This window comes from Lucilia cuprina, chromosome 4 (genome assembly GCF_022045245.1).
Source record: "Lucilia cuprina isolate Lc7/37 chromosome 4, ASM2204524v1, whole genome shotgun sequence".
NCBI classification, from domain to species: domain Eukaryota; kingdom Metazoa; phylum Arthropoda; class Insecta; order Diptera; family Calliphoridae; genus Lucilia; species Lucilia cuprina.
Window position 1 is genome coordinate 15,360,689 of NC_060952.1, and position 24,878 is coordinate 15,385,566.

Below are 24,878 nucleotides of genomic sequence, written 5' to 3' on the forward strand. Positions count from 1 at the left end.
ATGAAAAGAAAATGACAGCTTCAAAAGCTCCTCTCTTCTACTTAAAACCACAAACTTGCAATTTTTCAATTTGTGTTAAAAATAACTCAATACATCTATAATTTGTTTATACACATTTATATATATATTTTTTTGGGATTTTAATTTTATTTGTTATAAAAATTTGTTAAAAATAAATACTATAAAAACGTTTCTTTCTTTTTCAAATTGAAAAACCACAAGATTGTTTTTAATTTTGAATATTTTCACAACAGCTTTCCAGCCACAGCTTTTTACATAAAAAGGCAGCTTAGGCAAAAAATAATAATAAAAAAAAAAATACACATAAAGAAAAATAAAATACTTTGTTTTACAAAATTTATCAAAAATATTGTAAAAAAATCACTAAAAGTACAAATAAATGTAAATAAAAACATATTTAAATAAAAAGGAACGCTAAAATGGGAGCTTACGCGGGCATGAAACATCTTATAAAGATTACATTTAATTACTCTGCTGTAACTTTTTCAGCTGTTGTTGCTTTGTTTTTTTCGTTTCGTTTTTGAGAGTGTTTCCAAATTTGAGTGTTTTGCTTTTGTTTTTTCTTTTATTGAGGAGTTGCGGTAGCTACAACTGTTGTAGTGTTAGCATAACAATTCAGCGCTGGACGAGCTACTACATTTGTTGTTGCTGTTGCCGCCGTTACTGCTTGTTGTTGCTGCTGTGTAGGTGGTGGTGGTAATGTTGGTTGTGGTGCTGGAGGTGTTTGTGGATGATAGAAGAATATTAATGGTTAGCGTCGTACGCCGTAACTGTTACCCTGTGATTGTGAGTTATTATTTCCACCGCGCATTTGAGAACCACCGCCGCTGCCACCACCATTAGAGGGCCGATTATCGTTACGATTAAAAGCACCACCCATACGTGGAGGACCACCGGAACCACCACTACTAGAACCACCACGTGACATACTGTTGGTGTTATTACCCACACTATTACCACGCATCATACTTCCACTGCCAGAGTTTGATAATGATCGCGATGGTGGTCCACCACTCATGTTACGTTGGTTATTATTCATGTTGTTCATGCCACTGCCGCCCATACTTTGACGTGGTGGCATATCGTTGGGACGAGTTCTTGGTTTCTTTTCTTCAACATTCAATTTTTGTCCATCGGCAGAGTCGGGGAAGTACAGAGGCTACAAATAAGAAAAAATAAACAAATGTGGTTAGTTTTAAAAATCATAATAATTTAGTTGACTAAACACATTGTGCATTTTTTTCATACTTACACAGTTAGCCAAACAATTTTGTACGGCCTCAGCATCGTTGTAGGTAATAAAACCGTAATTTAAGGGGTTTCTGGCTCCAGGTGGTAACTTGCCACTGCCTTTCGATAGAATCCTTAAATCGACTACTTGACCGAAACGGCTAAACAGAGCTTTAAGTTCCTCCTCTGATGCATGATGTGGGATGTTACCCAAAAACAACTGTTGACTGTCTCCAAATTGTTGGGTATTACTGGTGCGGCGTTGTTCAAAATCTATAATAAATTTTTCTAAATTAAATATATTGCACGCTTTACGTTGATTTTAATTAAAAAAAACTGAAAAACAGGCTCACATAGCAAATTAAATAAAAGCTTGGAAAATGTTCAATAACAAAAAGTCCACCACTCTTACCTTTATTGAAACCTTTAGCATTTGAACGCTGAGGCAAAGGACCACCACTACCTTGACTATTATTGTTATCCTGACGCATTGTTGAGTTGTTCTCGTTATTACGATTACCATAGACTGGCATAGAAGAGCTGGTTGAACTGGCCGATTGTGAGTAAGTATTTGATGATGAAATATTCGAAGAATTGGTCTGTTGGTACATACTACTGACATTCTGCTGTTGTTGTTGTTGCTGATGTTGTTGTTGTAATTGCTGCTGTTGTTGCATGGCAGCTTTTACAAAGCTATTGGGTGAAGATGACTTAAATAGATTGGCATATGTTTTCTGCTGTTGCTGTTGTTGCTTTGCAGCTTCATATTTCTCTTGTTGTTGCTGTTCATTGATTGTCTTGAAATCTTCAACAACGGGAGCAGGAGTTGCTTCAAGAACGGTTGAAGCTGAGGAAGTGACTGTTTGACCACTGGCGACAACATTAGCGGCTGTGTTAGGGCGGGTTGGTTGTTGCTGCTGTTGTTGTTCTGTTACCGAGGAAGGAGCATTTGACGACATGTTGATTGTGGTTTCTTCAACATCGGTAATGTTTGTGCCGGCGCTTAGTGGTGTTTGCGATTGTTGGAGAAGAGTCTGTTGCTGCTGTTGTATTTGGGAAGGTGTATTCGGTAATTGTTGTTGTGGTTGTTGTTGCTGCTGTTGTTGTTGAGGTTGTTGAAGGATATGTGTTGGAATAAGAGGGGATTGTTGATAATTTGGTATCGCTGATGCAGGATTTTGGGGCAGACCAGTTGCTGCAGAGGCCGATACAGCCACGGGAACACTGGCAACTCCAGAAGGAGTCTGAGCACCAAGAACAGTAGCGTTACCAACCGAAACAGTTCCCGCAGCTGGTGTTAAAACCGGTGAAGGAGTTTGATTGGCAGCGGCCAGTTGTGGTTGTTGAGCAACAGTTGGTTGTTGTATGTTGGTAATAAGTTCTTCATGAGCGACAACTCCGTTGAGTTGAGTAACCCCAGCGGCTGGGACCGCTTGCGGAGCGACTCCTGTACCAGCATTAGCGAAATTTGCAGCCATAGGGACAGGAGCAGCACCCGGAGGTGGTGGTAAAACTGCCATAGGACGTCCTCCAGCTGCTGGCATTGGATAGTAAACAGTTTGAGCCTGTTGATTCAATACACCTGCAGCGGCGGTCGACCCAGCTACTACCGGATTAGCCAATACTTGCGGCTCGTTGACCGCACCTACAACAGGAGCTTGCTGTTCATTGGCCTGTACAACAACTGTGGCTGGCGAAGCTACTACTGCATGACCGCCACTTAGTAATGGTTGTGGCACCTGTTGTTGTTCATGATCCTCGTCATTCTCAGAGCGTGGCTCACCGTCGACTTCTTCATCCGAGTACAAATCTTGATAACGGAAGATATCGTTATGCACGTAGTACTTCTTTGGCGACTGTGCAGCCAACACAAAGGTTTGAGTAAAACGACGCATAGGTTGTCCGTCATTTGACAACTCTCCGGTAACTTGAACAACAACGCCATTGCCCAATGTTGCCTGAGCGTCTACTTGACTGATTTTTGCATGACAATCGTGGAAGTTCAATTGTTGAATACGATTGTGAATATTCTTTTGGCCCACGACAAGAGTCGATTCACCATGTATGAACGAGGAGTTATTATTATAGAAACGATGCAAGTGATTAGGAGCCTTGTTCAGTAAAGTATAGTATTGGCGGACAAATTCACGTCCAACCGACTGTGGCGATGGTTGTTGGGGTTGAGTTGCATCCATTACCATTTCGTTTTCTACTTGCTCGTTATCTAGAGATTTCGTGTTGACGTTTTGATTGTATGGAGCCAGTTGGGATGTTTTCTCTTTTGTCCTGCTGTAGTGTGAAATTTTTTTTGTTCAGTTATATTAGACTTGAAATAATGTATATAATAAATTGGATTTATAAGGAGCCTACCTAAGTTTGATTAAAAAAATTATATTTTAAAAATACTCATACAGTTTTTAAAAGTTCATTTAAACCCATTCCTTGCAATAAAATTTGATATAAGTATGTTGCATGTATACAAAGAAACAACAATTTTGCTGTGACATACTTAAAATGTAATTCAATCATGTAAATACACTATAGAAAAATTTTATGTTTAATGCGTCATCATAAACATCACTGCAATTTGAACAATAACAAAGCTTCATTAAACAAGTTTCGAAACAAAAATCATACCTACTCTAAACAATAGACTATATACATATATATGTATGCATAAAGACTAACTTGTCAGGGGTTAAGGTTGTGGGCATAAACAATGCAACACAACTTATGATATGCAAAAGCAAACTACACAAACAATCCCTGTCATTTTTTGCAACTAGAAATTTTGATTCAGCTACTTAGAATTTTTCGAATTATTGAAAAATAAAATACGGAAAAGTGCAACTTACGAACATATCCACTTCTCAATAATGCAATAGACGTACAATACACAGAAAGAAGTAAGACGTCAAATGCTTTGCTGTAGATATTGTAAATTCTTCTAAAATTACAAAAACGAATAATGATCAAATTTAAGATAGAAATGTGGGCATAGAAATAATTATTCATCAAGTTAAATTTTTCCAGACACAACATAAACATTACAAATCAGATACATTTCCAAGTAAAGAATCCTGTTTATAGTCTTCTTGAATAGTCTTATGCTAATCGTTTTATTACTTAAAGAAAACGATGACAACATCTGCTCTTAAATGTGTGTAATCCTTTGACATTAAACCAGGTATTCTGTTGTTCATTACATGTGTTTCTTAACAATAACAACTGTGATTGAACTAAACTGGACATAGTAAAGCAAATGGCATATTTTATTGCTTTTTTTTGAAATATGAAACTTATAGTGAGATTATTAGTGAAAACGTACATCCATAACTATGTATCATAAGCGACATAAGACAATAAAGCATAAATATGTTTAATATGTATGTTTATTTCATATGATTTAAGCAATATTAAGAGGGCTCTATTCTTTAAAGTTTAAACATTTTTTAATTTAAGTAAAACTTTTAGTAAAGAAGTACCTATATGATGAGAAACTCACGCACATACTATATCCGCAGACATACATATTTGCTATAATTGATTTTCAGTGATACAATCATTTAACTGAAATTTTATTTTAATTTTTCTTAACTTCCAGGCTTAAGACTTTTATGTGTATGAAAACTTTAAAGACCTATATCTCAAAAACTAAAGGAGATCAAAATGATATGCATATTTACTAAAATGTCAACTAGATTGGTTATTTTGAATTATGCCGAAAGTGATTTTTTTGGACACTTCTATTTAGCGCCCAGACAGACGGACACGTATGTCTTAATAGATTAGGAAAATTAGTCTAATAAACCTACACTAACAAATAATACCCTCCCCACTATATTGGTATAGGTTTTAAAAAGTATATCAGTTTAGTTATGTCTGAAATTGTTTAGAAATGGATGAGCGTTCTCTCATTCAGATAATTACATATAGGTATTTTACATAATTTGTATGATATTATAGCTCTGAGTAACTCAATAAATGATTGAGTATACCGAATAGAAAACGTTTATGCGATTTTTAGCATGGTTGTCGTTTTTAAGTCGAACAGCTTTAGAACTCGCCACAAATGGATTAAAAACCGAGTAGAAATCATTACGTACCCCACTAGTGTATAATCTACTTTAAAGGGGGTTTCGGAAATCATAAGAAACAAATATTGTTATTCGAAGAGAAAAAGTTTGCCCAAGATTTAATTATATGTTAATCTCAAGTGATTATTATTTAATATGGTCGATATGGGTATCAGTGGATAGTTTTCTGAAACACATTTCAATTGATGTAATTTATATTGATAACCAGGGTCAATTGTTTTATTTTAATTTATTTTTAAAAAGGTATCGTTATCTTCGTAATATATCGATGTGTACCTCATCTAACATGAAATTGTGTAGCATACTTTTTTTAATCACTGTATATAAACAAATTTCACAATTACAAGTAAAACAGTTCAACAAATTTTTGAAAAAAAAAAATAAATACTATTTTATTTATTATTATTATTTATTTTATTAAATTTACAATGAAACACATTTGTAATATTTAGTAAAAATTTCCTTTTTTCCTTCTATGCTGAATAACTAAGAAGCAAAAGAAAATGAAAGAAACAAATTTATACAGCAACACACACATGCAAACATATGTATGCAACCACTCGTACAAAAATAGCAAACGAAGAAAAAACAAAATGAAAAAATTATGGCTCCTAAAAAGTGCGTGCTTTTTTCTGTTTCTGTTTAATATAAGATCAAAGAAAAATCTAATATAGAAAAATAGAATAAAAGGGAATAAAAGAGGTACAAATACGTTTTTTCGGCAACATTTTTGTTAACAAATTCAATGCAAAAATTTGAGGTTATGTTAAGCCGGAAGAAATTTGCATATACAAATTTTACAATTTTTAACTTTATTTAAAAATTATAACAAAATTTTAGGACGAAACTAGGTATAATAAATAACACTATTAGAACAAAGAGAATAAACAATATAACCGCATGTTTTTCTTTTTTTTGGATTTTGTTTTATATAAAACGAGAAAGGTTTGCCAAAAGAATAACTCAATAAAGAAAAAAGAGAATAAAACATTTTTGCTTACCGTTTTTTGTTAAATAAAGCACTGGATATTATTGCTTTTAGATGAATATTTGAGGAAAGAACACTAAGGCTGTGGCTAATTTTATATTTTCTCTGTAGACTTTTGAAGGATTTATTTAATTCTGTAGTTTCTCCTTCACACTACTACTCCTCTCTTACTTCTTTAGCACACTTAATGTAAATTACCACAATCTCTTCTTTGTAATAAATTTCTAAACTATTTTTCTATTATTTTCGTTAACTACTTCAAACGAATTTTAATTTAATTTTGTTTAAAATAATTATACTTTTTTATATTTTTGGCGTTACTTCTTTATATATTTTATTCCCCTTCACTTCTCTGCGTCTCGTGCTATGTGTAGTAGTTGCTTGTGTTGTCTGTCGTCGCTTTTTGTCGTATGAATTCGTCGTCTGCTGTTTTTTCTTCTTCTTTCTTCTTCTTCTAAAAATATTTGCAAAAGTTGCGTTTTTCTTCTGTTTCTTTCTTTGTAGTTGTGTATGGCAAAAAAATTATAATATTAATGTTTTAGTTTTTCTTTAAAAAAATTGCGTTTTTATAATCAACACAAAATATTTTTTTTGAAATCACAGTTATTTTTGTTGTTCTTTTGTATTTTTTCTACAATTTTATGAAGTTACTTCAGTGCAGTGTGTTTTTTTTTTTTGTTAAATTGGTATATGCGAAAAAATAATTGCAGTTTATAGCATTGAAATTGAACAAGTGTGAACCTCTTTTTGTTCTTTTCCAACTGTTTTGATTTGTATCGTGTTTTTTTTCCCTCTTCGAAATATGCGTTTTCACTGTATAGTTGGCTTTTTCATTAACATGTTGCTGCTCTCTTTTCTACTATTGTGATAAAAATGGCTGAATAACGATTTTCTTAAATGATGCCACTATCAAGTTAAAGTGAGAGAAATATAAAACAATAATTGTTGAATAGATGTTGTAAAAGCAATAATAGGTAAGTTTTGTAAAAAGCCTACTAATTTTGATTTAAATATTAACAAAAAATAACGGTAAAAAATTACATATATTTAAACTGCTGCCATGTATTTTAGTGGTTTGGTAAAAATTAATTTTTTGTATAAAATAATAAGCAAAAACCTTTGAAATTATGTTAATCTGTATTTGAAAACATATTTAAATTTCATGCATAGCTTTTGAAAGTAAATTTGAAAATTGTTGTTTTCAAATGGAAAATTAGATCCTTCTGAAACAAAAAGATAGTAAGAAATCAAACATATTTTTCAATTGTATTTCTAATTCACAAAAGGCTAGAGGTTATATCTTCGGTTTTTTTTTCGTTCACATATTATATTTTGTTAAACGATTTTTAAAATTAAGAACAATTTGAAAAAAAAACTTTATTTAATTAAGAAAATTTATTGGACGGGTTACAGTTTCATAAGTAAAAAAATTTGGTTTTTATAGGTAGGTAATATAACATCTCAACCACATACTTGAAAAATATGTTTTTTGCATTTTTATAAGAAAAAAAGATAAATCAGATTTTGCTAGAGGTATAATTGAGTGTATATGTATATAAGAAACTAAAAACTCTAATCGTTTTGAATTAAAAAAAAAAAACATTTGACTCTTAATTTTTGAAGTTTCATTATGTTTTGTATCTTCATTAGTATAGTTTTAATTTAAATTGACCATTTTGTTTAAATGAGGACCATTTTGTTTACTGAAGATTAATACAAATATTATTCCCGTCCAATAATTGATTTTTTATGAAAATCTTAAAATATAATATTTTGTACAACATTCTACTGTTTTTATTAAATTGTTTAGCTTAAAAAATACAACATGTGGCAACACTATTTTGTAGAAGCAAAACAAAAAGAGACAACTATAGAAAACCTCTCGTAAATATGAAATTCAGCATAGTAAAATTATGTTTATTTGCATTACTTCTGTCTTTTTCAGGCCAATGACTATTTGTTGTCATAACAAAAGGAGAGAACTATATTAAGAAATAATTAATTCTCATGCTACAGGAAAGCGCTATGATCATGGCATACTTAACAAGGTATGTACCAACATCAAAGAATATACAAACGTTTTGACAAAAATTCAATATTTTTGTATAAATTCAAATTAATTGGTTTTTGTACAACCAACTAGCAAGCATGTTTACAAACACGAATACCATTTGACTTAGAACAATATTTAAATATTTTTTTAGTTAAAAATAAATATGAAACTTTTTTATTTCATAATCAATATATTTTTGTATTAAAATGTTTATATATTATTTAAATAAATAAATAAATAAATTAAAACGCAAGAAACATACAATATGGCAACACTATTTACAGCTTAACAAAAAGAGACAACTATAGAAATACACTAGTAAATACGAAATTCAGCACGTGATTGTATTCAGCGTAGTAAAAAGAAGATTTCACGAATAGCTAGTGAACCATCGTCAACTTCTGTCTTCTTTTCCGGTAATGTACTACAAGTCATCAGCTTAACCGCTCGTGTCGTCGCAGAACAAAAAAATAAAGAAAAAAATTAAAAATTGTGTAGTTTTAATTAGTAATACACAAAAAACACAAGTGAAATTTAGAAATATTAAAAAATATTGAAATTTATATTAATATAAATAAACACAAATCCCATACATAATGGCCGATAACAAGAATCAAGATTGTGAAATGAATGGTGAAGATTTCTCACAAGACGTCAGCGCTAATGAAAAAGAAAATGGTGGAACTGCCGGTAACACCAATGGAAATGCCAACGATACAAATGCACGCGACGATGACAGGTATTTAAACAATTTTCTAATATTTAATTGCGTTTTTCTTAAATTTAAACAAAATTCATTAAAAAAATTTTGTTACGTAAATAGAAAAAAACTGTAGTACGACGTTGAGATACTTCGATAAGAAAAAAAAAAATTGTATACACATGCCACCCAGAAATATGGAATTAAAAAGAATCGAGGATTATTTCTCTACTTTGGTATTTTTTTGTGTTTTTCTTTTTATAAAATATATTGTATTGGCTGTGGTCTTATGTTTGTTCCCCCTCATTTATTTGCGCGTGTGTGTACAACTGTACTTGAATAAATCAAACAAATTGTGATGTATTTTAAGTTTTAAAATATTACTTTAAATTTGTTTTTTAAATAGTACTCGGATATTTCTTACTTTTTTGCAATAGCAAATTTTCAAGCAATAGCAATTATAAAATGTTTTAAATAACATGTTTATTTAAATGTGAGGTTAAGTATTTTTTTCATAGAAAACGCATGCTTAAGTTTTGATTATGCCTTGTTTTGCAAATTTTCTTTTTTATTTGTTTTCTCTTTAGTTTTTTTCTTCTGGTTCTGCTAGTTTTTTTCTATCTTTCAAATTTTCGTTTGCCTCGTCATTTTATCAAAATGGCGGTTCGCATTTTTTTCTTCTTTATTTGTCATCATTACTTTTGTTTTGTGTATATCTTTCGTTTGTATATATACCGGTCGCTGTTTATATTTTTATGAGTGTGTGTGTGCGTGGTATATGTTTGTATGTATACCTAAAATGATCATTGAAAAAAACTATTGTTTACTTTTTTTTTGTAAAAAAGGAGTCTGTTTAAGTTTTTTTTTTGTCATTTACATTTAATAAAACTTTGGCAAAAATAATTTGTTTAGATTTCCTGCAGAAGATCTTTAAGAATTATTTTGAATGTTAAATATTTATAATCATAAAGATTTGGAAGAAATTAGAAGCTGGATGTTTTTTTTAATTAACATGTGTTGGACAATAATAATATTTTAGTATCAAGTATGTACATGTGTACATTCATGTACATATGTACATATGTATGTATGTATGTATGTATGGGCTGAACCCAGCAGTTCGACGGGACAGTCCCGAACTTACCACTTAACCTACCAATTGTGGTGGCCCCTAGCCACCTGACTACCCAGGTGACCGACCATTTTAACATGGGCTTGTCCTACGAAGAAGTCAATCGTCACTCTTAACCCTACAAAGAGACAGTAAAGAGACGATTGCCTCCGCTCTCGCTTACAAAGGGGCACTAAAGTGACGACTGTCTTCATTCTCGATTACAAAGTGTACATTCGTGACGAAAGATTAAAAACATACGAATTAGACTCAACCAGATGGTAAGATATTAATGGAACTAAAATTTTAAAATTTCAAGTGTCTACTCTCCAGAATACTATGGGACAATAATGTGACGATTGACCCAAATGTTATAAATTTGAGTCAACCAGATAGTGGAATATTAGTAGAAAGTAATAATCATTTCTCCAAAAGATGGGTAAAATAACTACTTTCGGATGTACAACAAAAAACCAACTTTTAAGAGTATAATCTCTTGGTTACTTGAGGACAGTAAAGAGACGACTGTCTCAGCTCCCGCTTACAAAGGGGATACTAAAGTGACGACTGTCTTCATTCTCGATTACAAAGTGTACATTCGTGACAAATGACCCAAAACATACGAATTACGATCATCCTGGTGGGTAACTATTAGTGGAAATTACTGTCTTTTTCGTATGCATTGACTCTTTGTCGAACTGCTGGGAAGTGTATCCAATTTTATCCTATGGACAACAATGTAAATTTTGTCAAATGAAATCGATTAGAACGTTCCATTTAAGTTGGCGAGTCCACCATAAAGTCTATTTATGTTATTAGTTGTTCTAGAGATCAAGTCAATAGAGTATTAAATAGATTACAAAAACCCTTGTAAAAAGTAGTGGTCTATAAGCACTTTTTAATTCAACAGAAACTTTATTTAGAAATACTAAGGCCATCTTAATAGTTTAAACGGCGTAGGTTATTGTTTTAAAAATAGTTTGTATGATTTTCAAGTGATAGTAGATTTCTAGAAATACCAAATTACTAAGGATACTTTGTGTTTTATTAGTATTTAGTTTTATTTATTTTGTGGTTAATTCTTTTATTTAATTATAATTTTATATAAATTAAAAAATTTATTGATTAAACAACAAATATATCTCAATGATTGGATTTTCAATAACTTTTATACATTACGGTTTAAGCATTACTTATTGTGATTGTGTTATTTGTAGTTTTTAAATTAAAATTAAAAAAATAATTGTTAACGTACACAAATTTTTACATAAATAAAGAATATATTTTTCCAAAAATATAAAACGCCTTTTTAGTTTTTCTTAATTATTATCTTAACAAGAATAAAAACATACATATGTACATGTGTATGCAGCTTATTCTAGTGCAATAAAATACAATATTAACGTAGATTCCAATCATTGAGTTTAGTATTAAGAAAATAACATAAATTAATAATTTAATTAACTTCAATCGTCAAATCAAAAAGAAGAAAGTACAAAAAACAAAATATAATCAATTATATAAATTTTTACATTGTATGTATTATTTACATACATATGTATATGGATTAATAAGTTCTCAGAAAAGTGGTGGCGCAAATATTCTTATTTTTGAGATTAGTAAAGAAAGTTTTTTTTTTTTTAATATTATGTACATAATGAAAAAAATAATAATGGATGCAAATAACACACATGTAATAACCAACAAAAACAAAATAAAAATAATCCATATTCTATATATCATTGATTTTCCTGTTGTGTTTGAGTGAACTAATCTTGTTCCTCTCCGGCAGGTACTATAAGCCATAACCATACCAAACCATTGTAGCTTCTAAGTGGAAACATACTAATAATACAAAACGCAACTCTTCATGCCACAAAACAGCTGCTTTGTTGACCAGAAACGATTGATTGATTGAATGAATGAATGAAAGAATTGTGCTGTACAGCAGGTGTTCAGCGACACAAGAGACGATGTATTTTGTGGACAACTGTGATTTGTGCTCCAGACATCAACGACACTGCCCTCCAATGAGATGATGATGGTATTTATCATAGTAAAGCATAAATAAAAAAATACACACAAAAATTTCTAGTTTATCCTATTGCGTATGAATGAAATTTTGAATTGGATTAAAACACTACTTAACGTTGTTGTCATTTTAACGATAATATTTAATTGTTAATAATAATAAAAATAAAATAATTGTTGTATATTTGTTTGCAATTTTTTGAAACGAAACGAAATTAAATCTAAAAGTTAACGTTCAAATTTACTTGATTTGATTAACAACCAAACGAACAGTTTTCTAGAGCGGTGTTAAACATTTTGAAATACTCGTTATTCTCTCGTTATGTAAATTTTTTGGCCAGTCTTATTTATTTATGATATTTGTCTAGATTTGTTTAAATTTAACGTAAGATATATTTGTCTATTGAACATTTAGCATATTATTTAAAAAAATACTACATAAAATAATTGTCGTTTGATTTCTCTTTTTGACTCGTTTTAAAATTCTTTTTCGATATTAGATTTGGTGATTTGTTTTTTTTTTTAAATTCCATATAAATTTGTAAGTGAAAATCGTGTTGTTAAAACGTAACGCTTTCTATTTTACTCATAATAAATTAAATAAGTAAAATTTCAAAATTAAATTTTGAAAAAAGTGTTTGAAAATATAAATCACACATTTAAATAACTATATTTTATTGAACTTAACTAAATTGTCTATTTTTTCTATTAAACAATTTTACAGAAAATTATTTGTTGGCGGTTTAAGCTGGGAAACCTCAGAAAGTAAGTAACAAAAACAACAATTAAAATGTTTAAATGCATATTTAACGAAAACTTAACAAAACTAATTATTTGTGAATTTTACAATTTACAGAGGAATTGCGCGAACATTTCAGCAAATTCGGTGAAATTGAAAGCATCAATGTTAAAACAGATCCACAAACTGGACGTTCTCGTGGTTTTGCATTTATTGTATTCACACAGACTGATGCTATTGATAAAGTTAATGAAGCTGGCGAACATGTTATCAACAACAAGAAAGTTGATCCTAAGAAAGCTAAAGCCCGCCATGGTAAAATCTTTGTCGGTGGCTTGACCACCGAAATCAGTGATGATGAAATCAAAACCTACTTCAGTCAATTCGGCAATGTAAGTTTTAAGAAAAACTTAACATATTAAATTTTACAATTATTATTAATAATTTTGTTTATTTGTGTTCATTTCTATTTTGTTAGATTGTCGATGTTGAAATGCCTTTCGATAAGCAAAAGTCCCAACGTAAAGGTTTCTGTTTCATTACCTTCGATTCAGAACAAGTTGTTACTGAATTGTTGAAAACACCCAAACAAAAAATCTCCGGCAAGGAAGTTGATGTTAAACGTGCCACCCCCAAACCAGAAAATCAAATGATGATGATGCGTGGTGGTCGCGGTGGTGTACGTGGTGGTCGTGGCGGTTACGGACGTGGTGGTGAGTTTTTTTTTTTTATATATATATTGTGTTTTCATTAAAACTGATATCTGTGTAAAGAGTAGGAACATTTGTAGAAACTTTTCGTAATTATTTATTTAGATCTCAATGGCGTAAATTATGCAATACTTTTACTTAATTTAAAGTAAATTATTGATTATTAACTTTTTATGGTGTAATGTTGTTCAAGGCATAACTCTTATATATAATGAAAAAATTTATCAAAGTTTTTCCTTATTTGTGTGATTTGTTGTTTATCTCTTGAACGACTTGTTTTTAAAGAATAAATTACCCTTTTAGGGATCGATCTCTAATATCGATTGTTGCAAATGACAGTTTACCAAAAGCAAATGCGAAATTGAATAATAGAGAATAGTAATTTCCATTCGACAAAAGTGTTTACATTATTTTTTTTAATTTTGCAAAAGATAGTATTCGCAGAGACATTGGGGAATGCGAATTTAAAAAAGTGTGAATGCGAGCATGCGTTAATGCCTGTGCATCAAAAGGAATAGTAATTTGTTATATAATGCGATAATTTTATGTCAAATAATCAAATTACATTAGTGGATTGATTTTAAAGGTTTATAATCAATCTCTTATAATGCAAGACTTAAATCTGCAAATAAACATATTTTTATTATAATCTTTTCTTTAATAATTAGTTTTGTAAATTTACTATAGTCTGGATGTAGTCTATTATCGTTCAGTTTATATTGGTTTTAGTTTTCCTATAGTTCTCACAAATTTAGTGTGTTTTAAATCTACATAAAAATTTAATCAGTTAGTAATGTCAAGCACCTTGACACTCACATTAAATTATATATTTTATTATATACTTATAACTTTCCTGTATTCGCTTACGAATACGAAACCAAATGTGATTTAATAAATAAAAAATATTTGTAAGTTAATTGATATCTTAAAGAAGTGTAGCATGTAATTTTCTTTTATATTGTTTTGCAAAACTTGAAAGAATATCGTTTGTTGTCTCTTAAATACATATGTTGTGTCGATGGATACGTTACATATATATTCACATGCCTGTAACCAGTATAAAATAATATTTTTGATATTTTAATATCTTCTTATTTTTCTTTCCTAAATTTATTTATTTATATGAAACCATAGTTGTATTATTATAATAATTATTGTTATTAATATAATAAAGTGGTCTTTCTGATATTAAAAAAAAGTAAAAAATTTTTCCCAAAGTCACATAAAACTCTTTATATGCAATTAAAAATAAAGAATATGACCAGAATCGGACCACTTGTTAAACCTATGGAGTTTTTTCCTCTTTTTAATTTTGCGTACATTTTGTCTTTTATTTAGAAAAAAAGCAGTAAAAATCTCCAATAAATTCAAACAGAAAAGTTTCTAATAAAATTTCCAAAAAAAAAAAAAAAAATCTTTTAAAAAACTGTGCCTAAATCGAAAAAAATTAAAAAAAAACAACAAAATTTAAACATTTTTATAGGTTATTCTCATCAATGGTCTGGTCCTGGTGCATATCCCTATAGTAGTTATGGTTACGATGCCGGTTATGGTGATTACTACAGTGGTGGATTTTTCAATGGCTACGATTATGGCTACGGTAAATACCAAAATAATTATAATAATAGTACTCCTACACAAACATCTTCTAGTTTTTACAATAACAACACATCATCCAATTATCACAAAAATAACAGTAATTATCAACAACAACAATTCAAATAAGTTTCTTTAATAAAGAAACCGCGAATATTAAAAGATATTTACAAAACAAACAAAAAAAAAACAAAAACAATTAACAACAAAACAAACAAAAATGAAAGAAAACATGCAAAACAACACAATAGACACAAACAACACCACCAACTTCAACTTGTTCTTTTTGTACAATAAAATTGAACAAAAACTCAGAATTGTGGCAATAGACTCATGATGATTACTGTTATTTTTTATTGATATATTGATATGATTTAGGTATTTTTAAACCATCTTAATATAATCTTATATATTTTTTATTATTTGTTTGATTTTAAAAGAAAAACAAAAACAAATTTTAGACATGATTAATATTTTCTTCTATTCTTAAAGTTTTTTTGTTTTAAATAACAATATTTAATATAATAATTATAATTATTGATAAATTTTAATATACATCTATAAAAAAATATAATATTTTTCTAAATATTTTTCTTTTTAATTTGTTAAACGAAAGAAGAATAAACAAAATAAATTTGTTTCAATATTGCTTAAAATTAATTTAAAAAAAATGAAATCTAAATCACCAACAACGACCATTAACGTAAAGCTAAAAAATACATTTTTATTAAATATCTTAAGTAAAAGTTTAAAAACAAGAGTATTTAAAATAACTAACCAACAAATGAAAAAAAAAACTGACGAAGCGTGTGTGTTATTAAACATGTGTGAGTGAGTGTGTGTGTGTTGATTAAAAAATAAGTTGCATTATTAATTAATTAACATTAACAAACACCTCTAGAAAATAATAAAAAGCCTACGAGCGAGCGAGAGAGTTTAAACATTATTTATATACATACAAACATACAATTGTAGTTGTGTAGTAGGAACAAAATGCAAACAAACAAAATTAAGTTCTATTTGTTTGAAACCAGAAAAGCCAGAACAAAGGAAAAAGAAAGGAAAGATCAGATATAAAAGTAAAAGCTTAGAACAAATACCAAAACATAAAAGAACAACAAAAACTTCCAAGCAGTAGTCATTTAATATAATAAACATTACATACATACATTAATTATTTTCCCGTGGAAAAACAATTCTATTTAGTTTAAAAAATGTTTGTATTAAAATCTTCGAGCTGAGCTCAAGAAGTGAATGTATGTATGTTTATACAGGTATTTTTTAATGACCTTAAATAATTTAAAAACACATTCATACCTCATTGTGCCAAAACATTTTATATAATAGATACACAAACAATGATTGATTTTTCTTCATTCTCTCTATTTTAAATGTTTACAACATACTCAACAAAAATACAAATTAAAATGGAATAATCATATAGAAATGTTTATAAAACACTAAAATGCAATGCAATGTGCCTTTATTTATTTATTTTGGCAAACTCTTTAAGTTTTTGTTATTTATTCCCATCAACTAACCCTTAATTAAGACTTTTACTTTTTTTCTTTATTCCTTAAAAAAATAAAAATCAACCGGCCAAACCACCCACCCCTCCTCCCTAATACATAGTTATTTATTTTATAAATATTTATTATATACATTTATTTTATAAATATTTATTATATACATAATATATAGACATACAAACAAATATACATACTACTCGTTCACCACTCAAACAAAAGAGAGTGGTCGAATGAATGAATGAAAGAAAGAACCATAAATTGTTATACATTTTTTATAACATTTTATGGAGAAATACAATTTGATATTCTAAGATACAAACACGTGCATATATTTTTAATATGCAATAATATATATATTTACAAACATTTTATATACAAACAAACAAACTCACAATAGTTTTAAGGTTAGAAACAAAGCAAGACATTGTAGCAACAAGAGAAAGAGTTTCATTTACTTCTCTACCTCTTTCTGGCCTTAAAAATATTCAAATGAGTAAAATAACTCATAATTTAGAATGTTTTAGCTTTTATAACTAACACTCTCCAGTTGCAGAATCCTTTAAACATTTTAGTATTTAAAAAGTGAAATTATTTTCCCCTTTTTTAATTATAACGTGCAATACGTTTTTTTCCATCAATACTCGATCTCAATTTTTTATAATTGTTACAGAAAAGTGGGGAAAGTTTTGACAGATATTCCAATTATAAAAAAATGCATTTGTTTAAGGTGTTTCTAACTGTGGGAATGTTAGCAAAGGAAGTTTTTTCTCTAAATTAAACATTTTTTTTACTTCCCTTTTATACGTTAGCCAATGTCTGATTGTTAACGTATATTTGGGGTGATAATCTTTTATTTGCCTTCGGACAATTTGTTATTTAAAAGAAAATGAATGATAAAATAAACGATTAATTAAAACTCCTTGTTTTTTCTTTCCAATAATTATTCAAATTAGTTTTTGGTCCACCATCAGCAGCTTAATAAATAACTTTACTTATTTTTTTACCATCAGTTAGAATTTTACGCGTAAATGCGGCGTTTAAAGTTTATTATAATTAAATTATTTTTCATTATGAAAACACACTTCGTCAATTTTTAAAACTAAAGCAATGAAAATAAAACGTAAACAAATAACGGGTTAATGATTTATAATTAATAAAACAATTTTAAACAAGATTTGAAACAATTTTTTTTTTACTTATAAAACATATTTTCTACTACTAATAATCACTTACTACACCACTTCCCAAGTTCTTGAACAAAGTTTTAAAAAGAAATTAAAACAAAAAACTTTTTCAAAAAGTTTTAATTTTTTTAATTTCTTTGAAGTTTGTCACTGGAATTTGAGTAATGCGTGTGGTAGGTGTATAAATATAAAGCCGTCTTAAAAAAAAAATTTATTATTAATATAAACCTTTGAAAAAGAAAAATAAAATTAAAATTTATATATTTATCCAATTATGTAATACAACAACAATTTTATTTTATATTTATAAAAAAAACAACAATAATAATATATACATTTATATATATTTTTTTATTAACCACTTGCATGTTTCTCAATGTTTTTTTCATTCATATAATATATATCTCTATATAAATTTAAGTTATAAAAGTTAAAAATTAATATTAAATATTTTCAAAATATTGATAAAAGTATAAATTTTACTTTTAAGAATATTTTTTAAATATTTACCATTATGTTTTTAAATCTTTATTATTTGCCTAATTAATAATTTTTTTATATAGTTTAAAAATATAAAAACATATTTTTAATTATTTTTTTTTTATTATTTTAAAATATACCTTTTAAAAATCTTAAAAAAAACATTGTAATACCGAATTTTCAAATGTTTCGCCTCACACACCATTTTTATTTTTGAAATTAAAAAAACCTTTGAAGTTTTGTTTTTCAACTTTTTTTTGCTTAAGTCTTTAATTTTTTAACCTGGTTTTTTTGTGGTTAATTTTAATAATTTTTTTTCCGTAATTAATTTTTAATCGTATTTTTTAGTATAACTTTGTTATGTAGTAGTTTAAACATAATTTTTTTTTTTGTCTTGAATTCTATTTTTTAATTAATAATTTTTTTCTTATAAATTTTTAAATTCCACTTATTAGTTTTAGTATTTTGTTCAATTTTTTTTTTATTTTTTTCTCTAACAATACTTAAAAATGAAAAAAAGTCCTTAAAACTAAAATAGTAAATTTGTTTTTGTTTTTCTTGAAAAAATCGTATGATAAATTTAAAAAATAAATTTTCTTGTATTAAAACATTTAAACATATAAAATATTATACATATATAACAAAAAATCCAATCCCCCCTTTAACTGCGGTGAGGTGAGACATTAAAACACACAAAAATTTTTTGCCAAACTTTAATTCCAAAAGAAAAAAAAGAAACAACCTAAATGAAAATAAACAAACACTAAAATAACTTTCCAAAAAAAGAAAAAACTTTTTAACGTTATTTCAATTCCCTTGAATGAAAATGTTTGCAAATTTTCAAGTTTTTTAACGCTGAAATTGTTGTGTGGAAAATAAGGTAAAAAATTAAATCACAAAAACTTTGTAATGTCAACTAAAGAAAAAAAAAATCAAAAAATACATTGTAGAAACATGAGAAAGAAATTTAAGCCAATTCAAATTAACATTCTTTTTATATATCTAATATGTTTTTAGTATATTAAACAAAAAATTATATATGAGCGCCGCTTTGCGCCCCAAATCAATCAAGCAACAACCAACTTATATAATAAATATATATTTTGTGTTATACTTTTTCTTTTCGCTATAAACAAAAGTTCCCATGATATTTTGTTTATAAGAAAAGAAAAGGATAGAAAAAAATATGTTAAAACACCACCAGCTTAAATTATTATAAATTGTTTTTTATCTTATGAAAAAATGCCTTATATTAGACATCATGTGTATATGTAATTAAAAAAAAAAAGAGCAAATAAAAGAAAAAACCCTAAAAAAAACATTTTTTTTGTTTCTCATGTAATTATTAGTAAAGAAGGCGCTATTTCGTCGTTATTAAAAATGTGTTTTCCCTAACTTGTTTTCCTCATAACAATTTCAAAGGATTTTTTTCTGTTTCAACAACGTTGGTTTTTTAATAGATATTAAGAGAGTGACAACTAACTGTCTTCTTGTTTATGACATATCGCTTATAAGAGGTGAATGTTGTTTTCTAATATACTAGAAAGAAAATAATTCATCGAAGTTATATAGCATGACTTTTGGGTACAAATTCACTGACTGAATATAAAAACTTGTATATTTTATTTGCAACTACTATCAATAATTCTAATAAAGTACATATAACAAACATGCGGATTATTTTTGGTGCACAATTAATAAAATGTTATTGTTTAGCAAAGCAAATTGTAGAAATTTAATTCACATTTGTCAAATGCTGAACACCCTCTCAGTGGTCGTCGGTTGGAATAGGTTGCTGAAACTGGAAATTTTAAAGCGTTATTAACTTTAAAAGTTGTTGTAACAGATTGGCTGTAACTGGATGTTCTTCCCTGGAAAAAAAAACTTTCGGTTAATACAGCAACAGGCTGAGTAGATCGTTCGTTCCCACGAAGATCTAATTGTCGTGGGAACGAACTTTCCTAATGATAAACTTATGTGGCTGCTGTTGATTTAAAAATATTTGTTTATCGATGACTACGATCGAAGTGAAAGTCCAATTGTCTCTACATTATCTTTTGTTGTACTTTATAATGTGTAATGTGGAGCATTGAACCCGTATTATTAAGGTGGATATTATTTAAGCCATTCATAGAGTTCAAACCCCATCACAAGATCACATGTATAAAGTTTTAAAACAAAACTAAAGTTTTTTAACTCTAATTTACAAATGTATCTTAATTTAGGCAGATTTGATTATGTCCATTGACTGGTATAATTTTTGAAATACTTAGAATAGTTTAACTTTTCAAATTAATTAAAAGACATATTTAACGAAAATAAACTGAAAATGATGCAAATAAAAAGCGCGTATAAATCGAATTTACAAAAAAGATAAAAGCCAAAAGGTAAAATGTTAAAATCGAAAAATAACAAATGAAATATTTTAACTCTAAAATATTGTTGTGTTTTTTTAAGGTAAAAAAAATAACAAATGAAAAGTTTTTAACTCCAAAAAAATTATTGTGTGTTTTAAAAACCTGTCTCCTATTTCACCAATTTTTGTTTTCCCACTACTATCTACAATAAGCAATAAAAAAACATAATTTTGACCGTATTTTCTCCTATAATATGACACTTTTTAAAAAAAAAAAAAAAAGAAATGTAGTGTAAAGTAGCAAATATTTGTAGAAGTTAAATGTAATTTTATACAAATTTCTTATGTTATTTTGTTTTCTTTTTGCTTTTTTACATTTTTCTTTAATTAAAATCATAAATGAATGTGTTAACAAAAAATACCAATGAAAACGAACTAAATAAAAAACATAAAATGTTTAAAATAAATACCAACGTAATTAAAATAAAAATAATTAAATTACAAAATAAAAAACCAAATGAATAAAATGAAAAACCAAAACTCACTTGCCTAAACCAAAATAAAAAAACACACACAAATGTCCTAAAATAACAAAAGACTATGGCTATGCTGGAGGTTATGATGGCTATGGTGGTAGCGGTGGTGGTTACGGTAGTGGTGGAGGCGGTGGTGGTGGTAATCGTGGTGCTGGTGGACCCAGAGGTGGTCCCAAAGGAGGTAGTATGTATAATTATTTCAAATAATTCCTATTTGTACTGTATAAAGAAAAACAATTGGTATTTTTGAGCAAAAAAAAATTTTTAATTGTCATTTTAATAATAAAACTAAAAAAATCGGTCAAAATTTTTAACTATATTTAAAAGAAAATGTAAATCCTTTTGGTTTTAAAACAAAAAAACGAGAAAAAATTGGTAGTTGGATTTTTGTAGTTTATTTATAATAAAGTAGTTTAAAAATCTGTTTTAGTTAAATGTATGTTTTCAACAAAATTGTTAATATTGTCTTTTAATTATCTTTGTGATTCTTGTCTATTAAAGGTTCTGGTGGCGGTTATCAATCCGGCAAACAAAGAGGGACAGGACGCCAGCCAAGACATCAACCTTACTAAATAAAACTTCCTTAATTTAAATAAAGATAAACCAGAAGAAAAAAAACTAAATAATATAAACAACAAGAAATTAAAAAGTAATTTTTAATACTAAAAAAAACACAAAACAAAAAAACAAACCAACCTAAGCAACCGAAAGTCTTTCTTAATAAAACAAAAAAATACAAGAGCATTATGCTATTAAACAGCATAATTCAAATACAAATTATCAATAACATAATTTAGTTTGTTGTGGTAAGTTATTTTTTGTTTTTTTCATAATAATTTTCTATATTGTTGTAAAAAAAGAAACTGCCTTTAATTGAAAGAAAAATTTAAAGTTAAAAGTAGCTTAAACTTTGCTAAATATTAAAATTTGATTAAATACTTAGCAATTAGTGATGTTAAATTAGTTTGATTTGAAATTGCTGAAGCAAGATTAAAGACTATACAAAATATGATAATTAATATTCGATGGAATTTCAATATAAGATTAAGCAGCAAATTTTTAAAATTTCTTTTAAATGCATTTTCTTCAACAATGGTGTTTTTTAATGTTCAAATAAAGCAAAAAAATATTTATATTATTTTTTTACTTTTTTCTCTCTTTCAGCGTTCTTTTTTTATATATAATTATAATTATAATTTAATCATAGTCAACAATCATCCAAATCAACATTTTTTTTTATAAAATGCTGTCCCTCCACAACTCTATAGGCCCATACTTCTTACATATACACACACATATATATATACACAGGGAGTCCTTGTATTCAAAGGATATATTGTTTTATTATACAAATTTAATAATATGTAATTGTAGCGTCACACTCACACCCTTTTTTCATATTAAAAAAAATAATTCAGCAATATATTTTAAAGTTTAAAATAAATATAAAAAACAAACCATTCCAAATCCATAAAACAATTACATACAATAATGCAGCATCCATAATATACAATATCTATTTTTTTTTCATTCAATTACAACATACAAAGCAGTTTTTTTCACCTCCCACACTTACCTTAATAAATATAAACTATATGTAATAATTTTTTGCTACTTTTTTTAGTTTTTAAAATAACTATAATATTACTTTTAAATTTAAATAAACAATAAAACAGTAATTACCAAGATTTTCTTCTTTTTTTTTTTGCTCAAATTATAAACAAACATATATTTTTAAAATTTGTCTCTCTCCCCTCCAAAGAAACAGAAAAACAAAACAACCCACCTCATATTGAAAAACAAACCTGCTCTTCCTATTTGCTAAACAACAAAAAACACTATACAAAAATAATATCCTTAAATTTCGTCAATTTGTAGTGAAAACTTTAGTTTTGTTTCTTTTATAAAAAGTCAAGGACTGTTGTTTTAATTTAAGTTCTTTCTAAAGAGTTGTAAAATAAAAAAAATGAATTTATTAAAAACAAATTATGGAACAAATTCTCGTTGGTATATTTTCATTATTGTAATACAGCAGACCTATTTCTTCTATAAGTTTGATTATTACATTTATTTCTTAATTTTCTGAACGGCAATATTACGTACCCCTTTACATAGTAGTAAATACATAAATATACTTTTTTATAACTTTAAATATATAAATTTAATAAATATATACAATATATATATTTTTTTTAATTTTAAGTATTTCTCATACATATAATTATCTTATTTTCTTTTTTTGTAATTTACACAACAAATCGTATCATCATACAAAAAACAAACTATAAAAAATTGAACAAATTATTAAAAACAGAAATAAATGTTTATATATAAAAACAAAAATTTTGTTTATAATTTTATTCTAAAAAAAAAAAAATCATAAATATAGCAACTAAAACCACCAAAAACACAAAAACAGATCATGTATATTTTAATAACTTTTCCTCTCACTTTTCTTATTAAAAAATTAAAAAAAAAATTTTTTTTTATTTAGGCATCCTAGCAAGTGTTTATTTAAAAATTGCTTTTTTTAAATCTTCTACTTTCTACAAATTGTAAAAGAACAATTACAGAAAAAAATGAATAAATAATAAAAGATGTTCCTTATCATCTCTTATAAAAGAGATGATAAAAGAACAATTACAGAAAAAAATGAATAAATAATAAAAGATGTTCCTTATCATCTCTTATAAATATTGGAACAAAGTATACTTTCATTTAAGTATTTTTCTTAATCTTAAGAATAACAAAAATATATCCAAATTATATATATATTTACGAATAAAGCTGAAAAAAGAACGGAAATATATATTAATTGTACAAAATCAAAAAAATTAATAATTATAATCTGTGTTTTATTTATTTCTTGAATTGGAATAGAATAGAGTATAAGAAGGGTGAACATACATATATTTATATCTATTACATATTTATGTTTTTTGCTAAATATGCGTTTGTGTAATGGTTCGTATAGCACGACAAACTAGTCGATATCAATTCGTTAAGTAAATTCGTCGAGTGGAACACAATCAAATAATTTGTACTACGAATTAGTTTCAAAATTTGTTTGTTCGAAATTGGAAAAAGTAAGAAAAAGGAACAAAAATTATATTTTTGTGAATGTCCAAAATTCAAACATTATTTCGAAATTAAAAAAATGAAAAAAATTGGCCTCGAAAAGAACTAAAATTATATTTTTGTGAATATCCTCAATATTGGGATTATTTTAACAGCTTCAAACGATTGCGTGCATTCTGCATTTCGATCGTAATTACGTTTTTGTAAGTTGTTTATGTGGCGGAGAGTCCAATCGAAATGCAGAATACCAAAGTTGCCAAACGGAGTAAAATTTCGATTCTAATTGAAATGCAGAGTAGGGGCCAATTTTAAATATTTCAACATAGCATTGTAGTGTCATCAAGTGTACTTCAGACATCCAAATTTCAGAAAATTCGGCCACGAGAACTTTAAAAAATTTTCGAACTTAAATTCGAATTTTCGAAAGAGCATAAAAAAT

General features: G+C 27.5%; 2 protein-coding genes across 7 annotated transcripts; one reads left to right on the forward strand and one right to left on the reverse strand.

The window, feature by feature from the left end:
* Window positions 1-144: 144 nt before the first annotated feature.
* On the reverse strand, window positions 145-7,112 carry LOC111681556 (ras GTPase-activating protein-binding protein 2). 2 transcript variants are annotated; one of them, XM_046949715.1, is made up of 4 exons: window positions 6,658-7,112; window positions 1,664-3,540; window positions 1,274-1,524; window positions 145-1,180 (listed from the first exon to the last, which is right to left on the reverse strand). In XM_046949715.1, the coding sequence occupies exons 2-4, from the start codon at window positions 3,450-3,452 to the stop codon at window positions 773-775; spliced, it is 2,448 nt and encodes an 815-aa protein (XP_046805671.1). In that variant the 5' UTR covers window positions 3,453-3,540; window positions 6,658-7,112; the 3' UTR covers window positions 145-772. The 2 variants fall into 2 exon arrangements, with proteins under 2 accessions (XP_046805671.1, XP_023299170.2); XM_023443402.2 differs by having other exon boundaries at window positions 6,350-7,112.
* Window positions 7,113-8,755: 1,643 nt separating this feature from the next.
* On the forward strand, window positions 8,756-21,970 carry LOC111681588 (RNA-binding protein squid). Of its 5 annotated transcripts, none has more exons than XM_023443434.2 (7): window positions 8,762-9,128; window positions 12,956-12,996; window positions 13,088-13,362; window positions 13,449-13,683; window positions 15,164-15,280; window positions 21,423-21,545; window positions 21,863-21,970. In XM_023443434.2, exons 1-7 carry the CDS (start codon window positions 8,986-8,988, stop codon window positions 21,931-21,933), a joined length of 1,005 nt encoding a protein of 334 aa, XP_023299202.1. In that variant the 5' UTR covers window positions 8,762-8,985; the 3' UTR covers window positions 21,934-21,970. The 5 variants fall into 5 exon arrangements, with proteins under 5 accessions (XP_046805673.1, XP_046805672.1, XP_023299202.1 ...); XM_023443435.2 differs by having other exon boundaries at window positions 21,423-21,542; XM_046949717.1 differs by lacking the exon at window positions 15,164-15,280 and having other exon boundaries at window positions 8,756-9,128; window positions 21,423-21,542.
* Window positions 21,971-24,878: the final 2,908 nt, after the last annotated feature.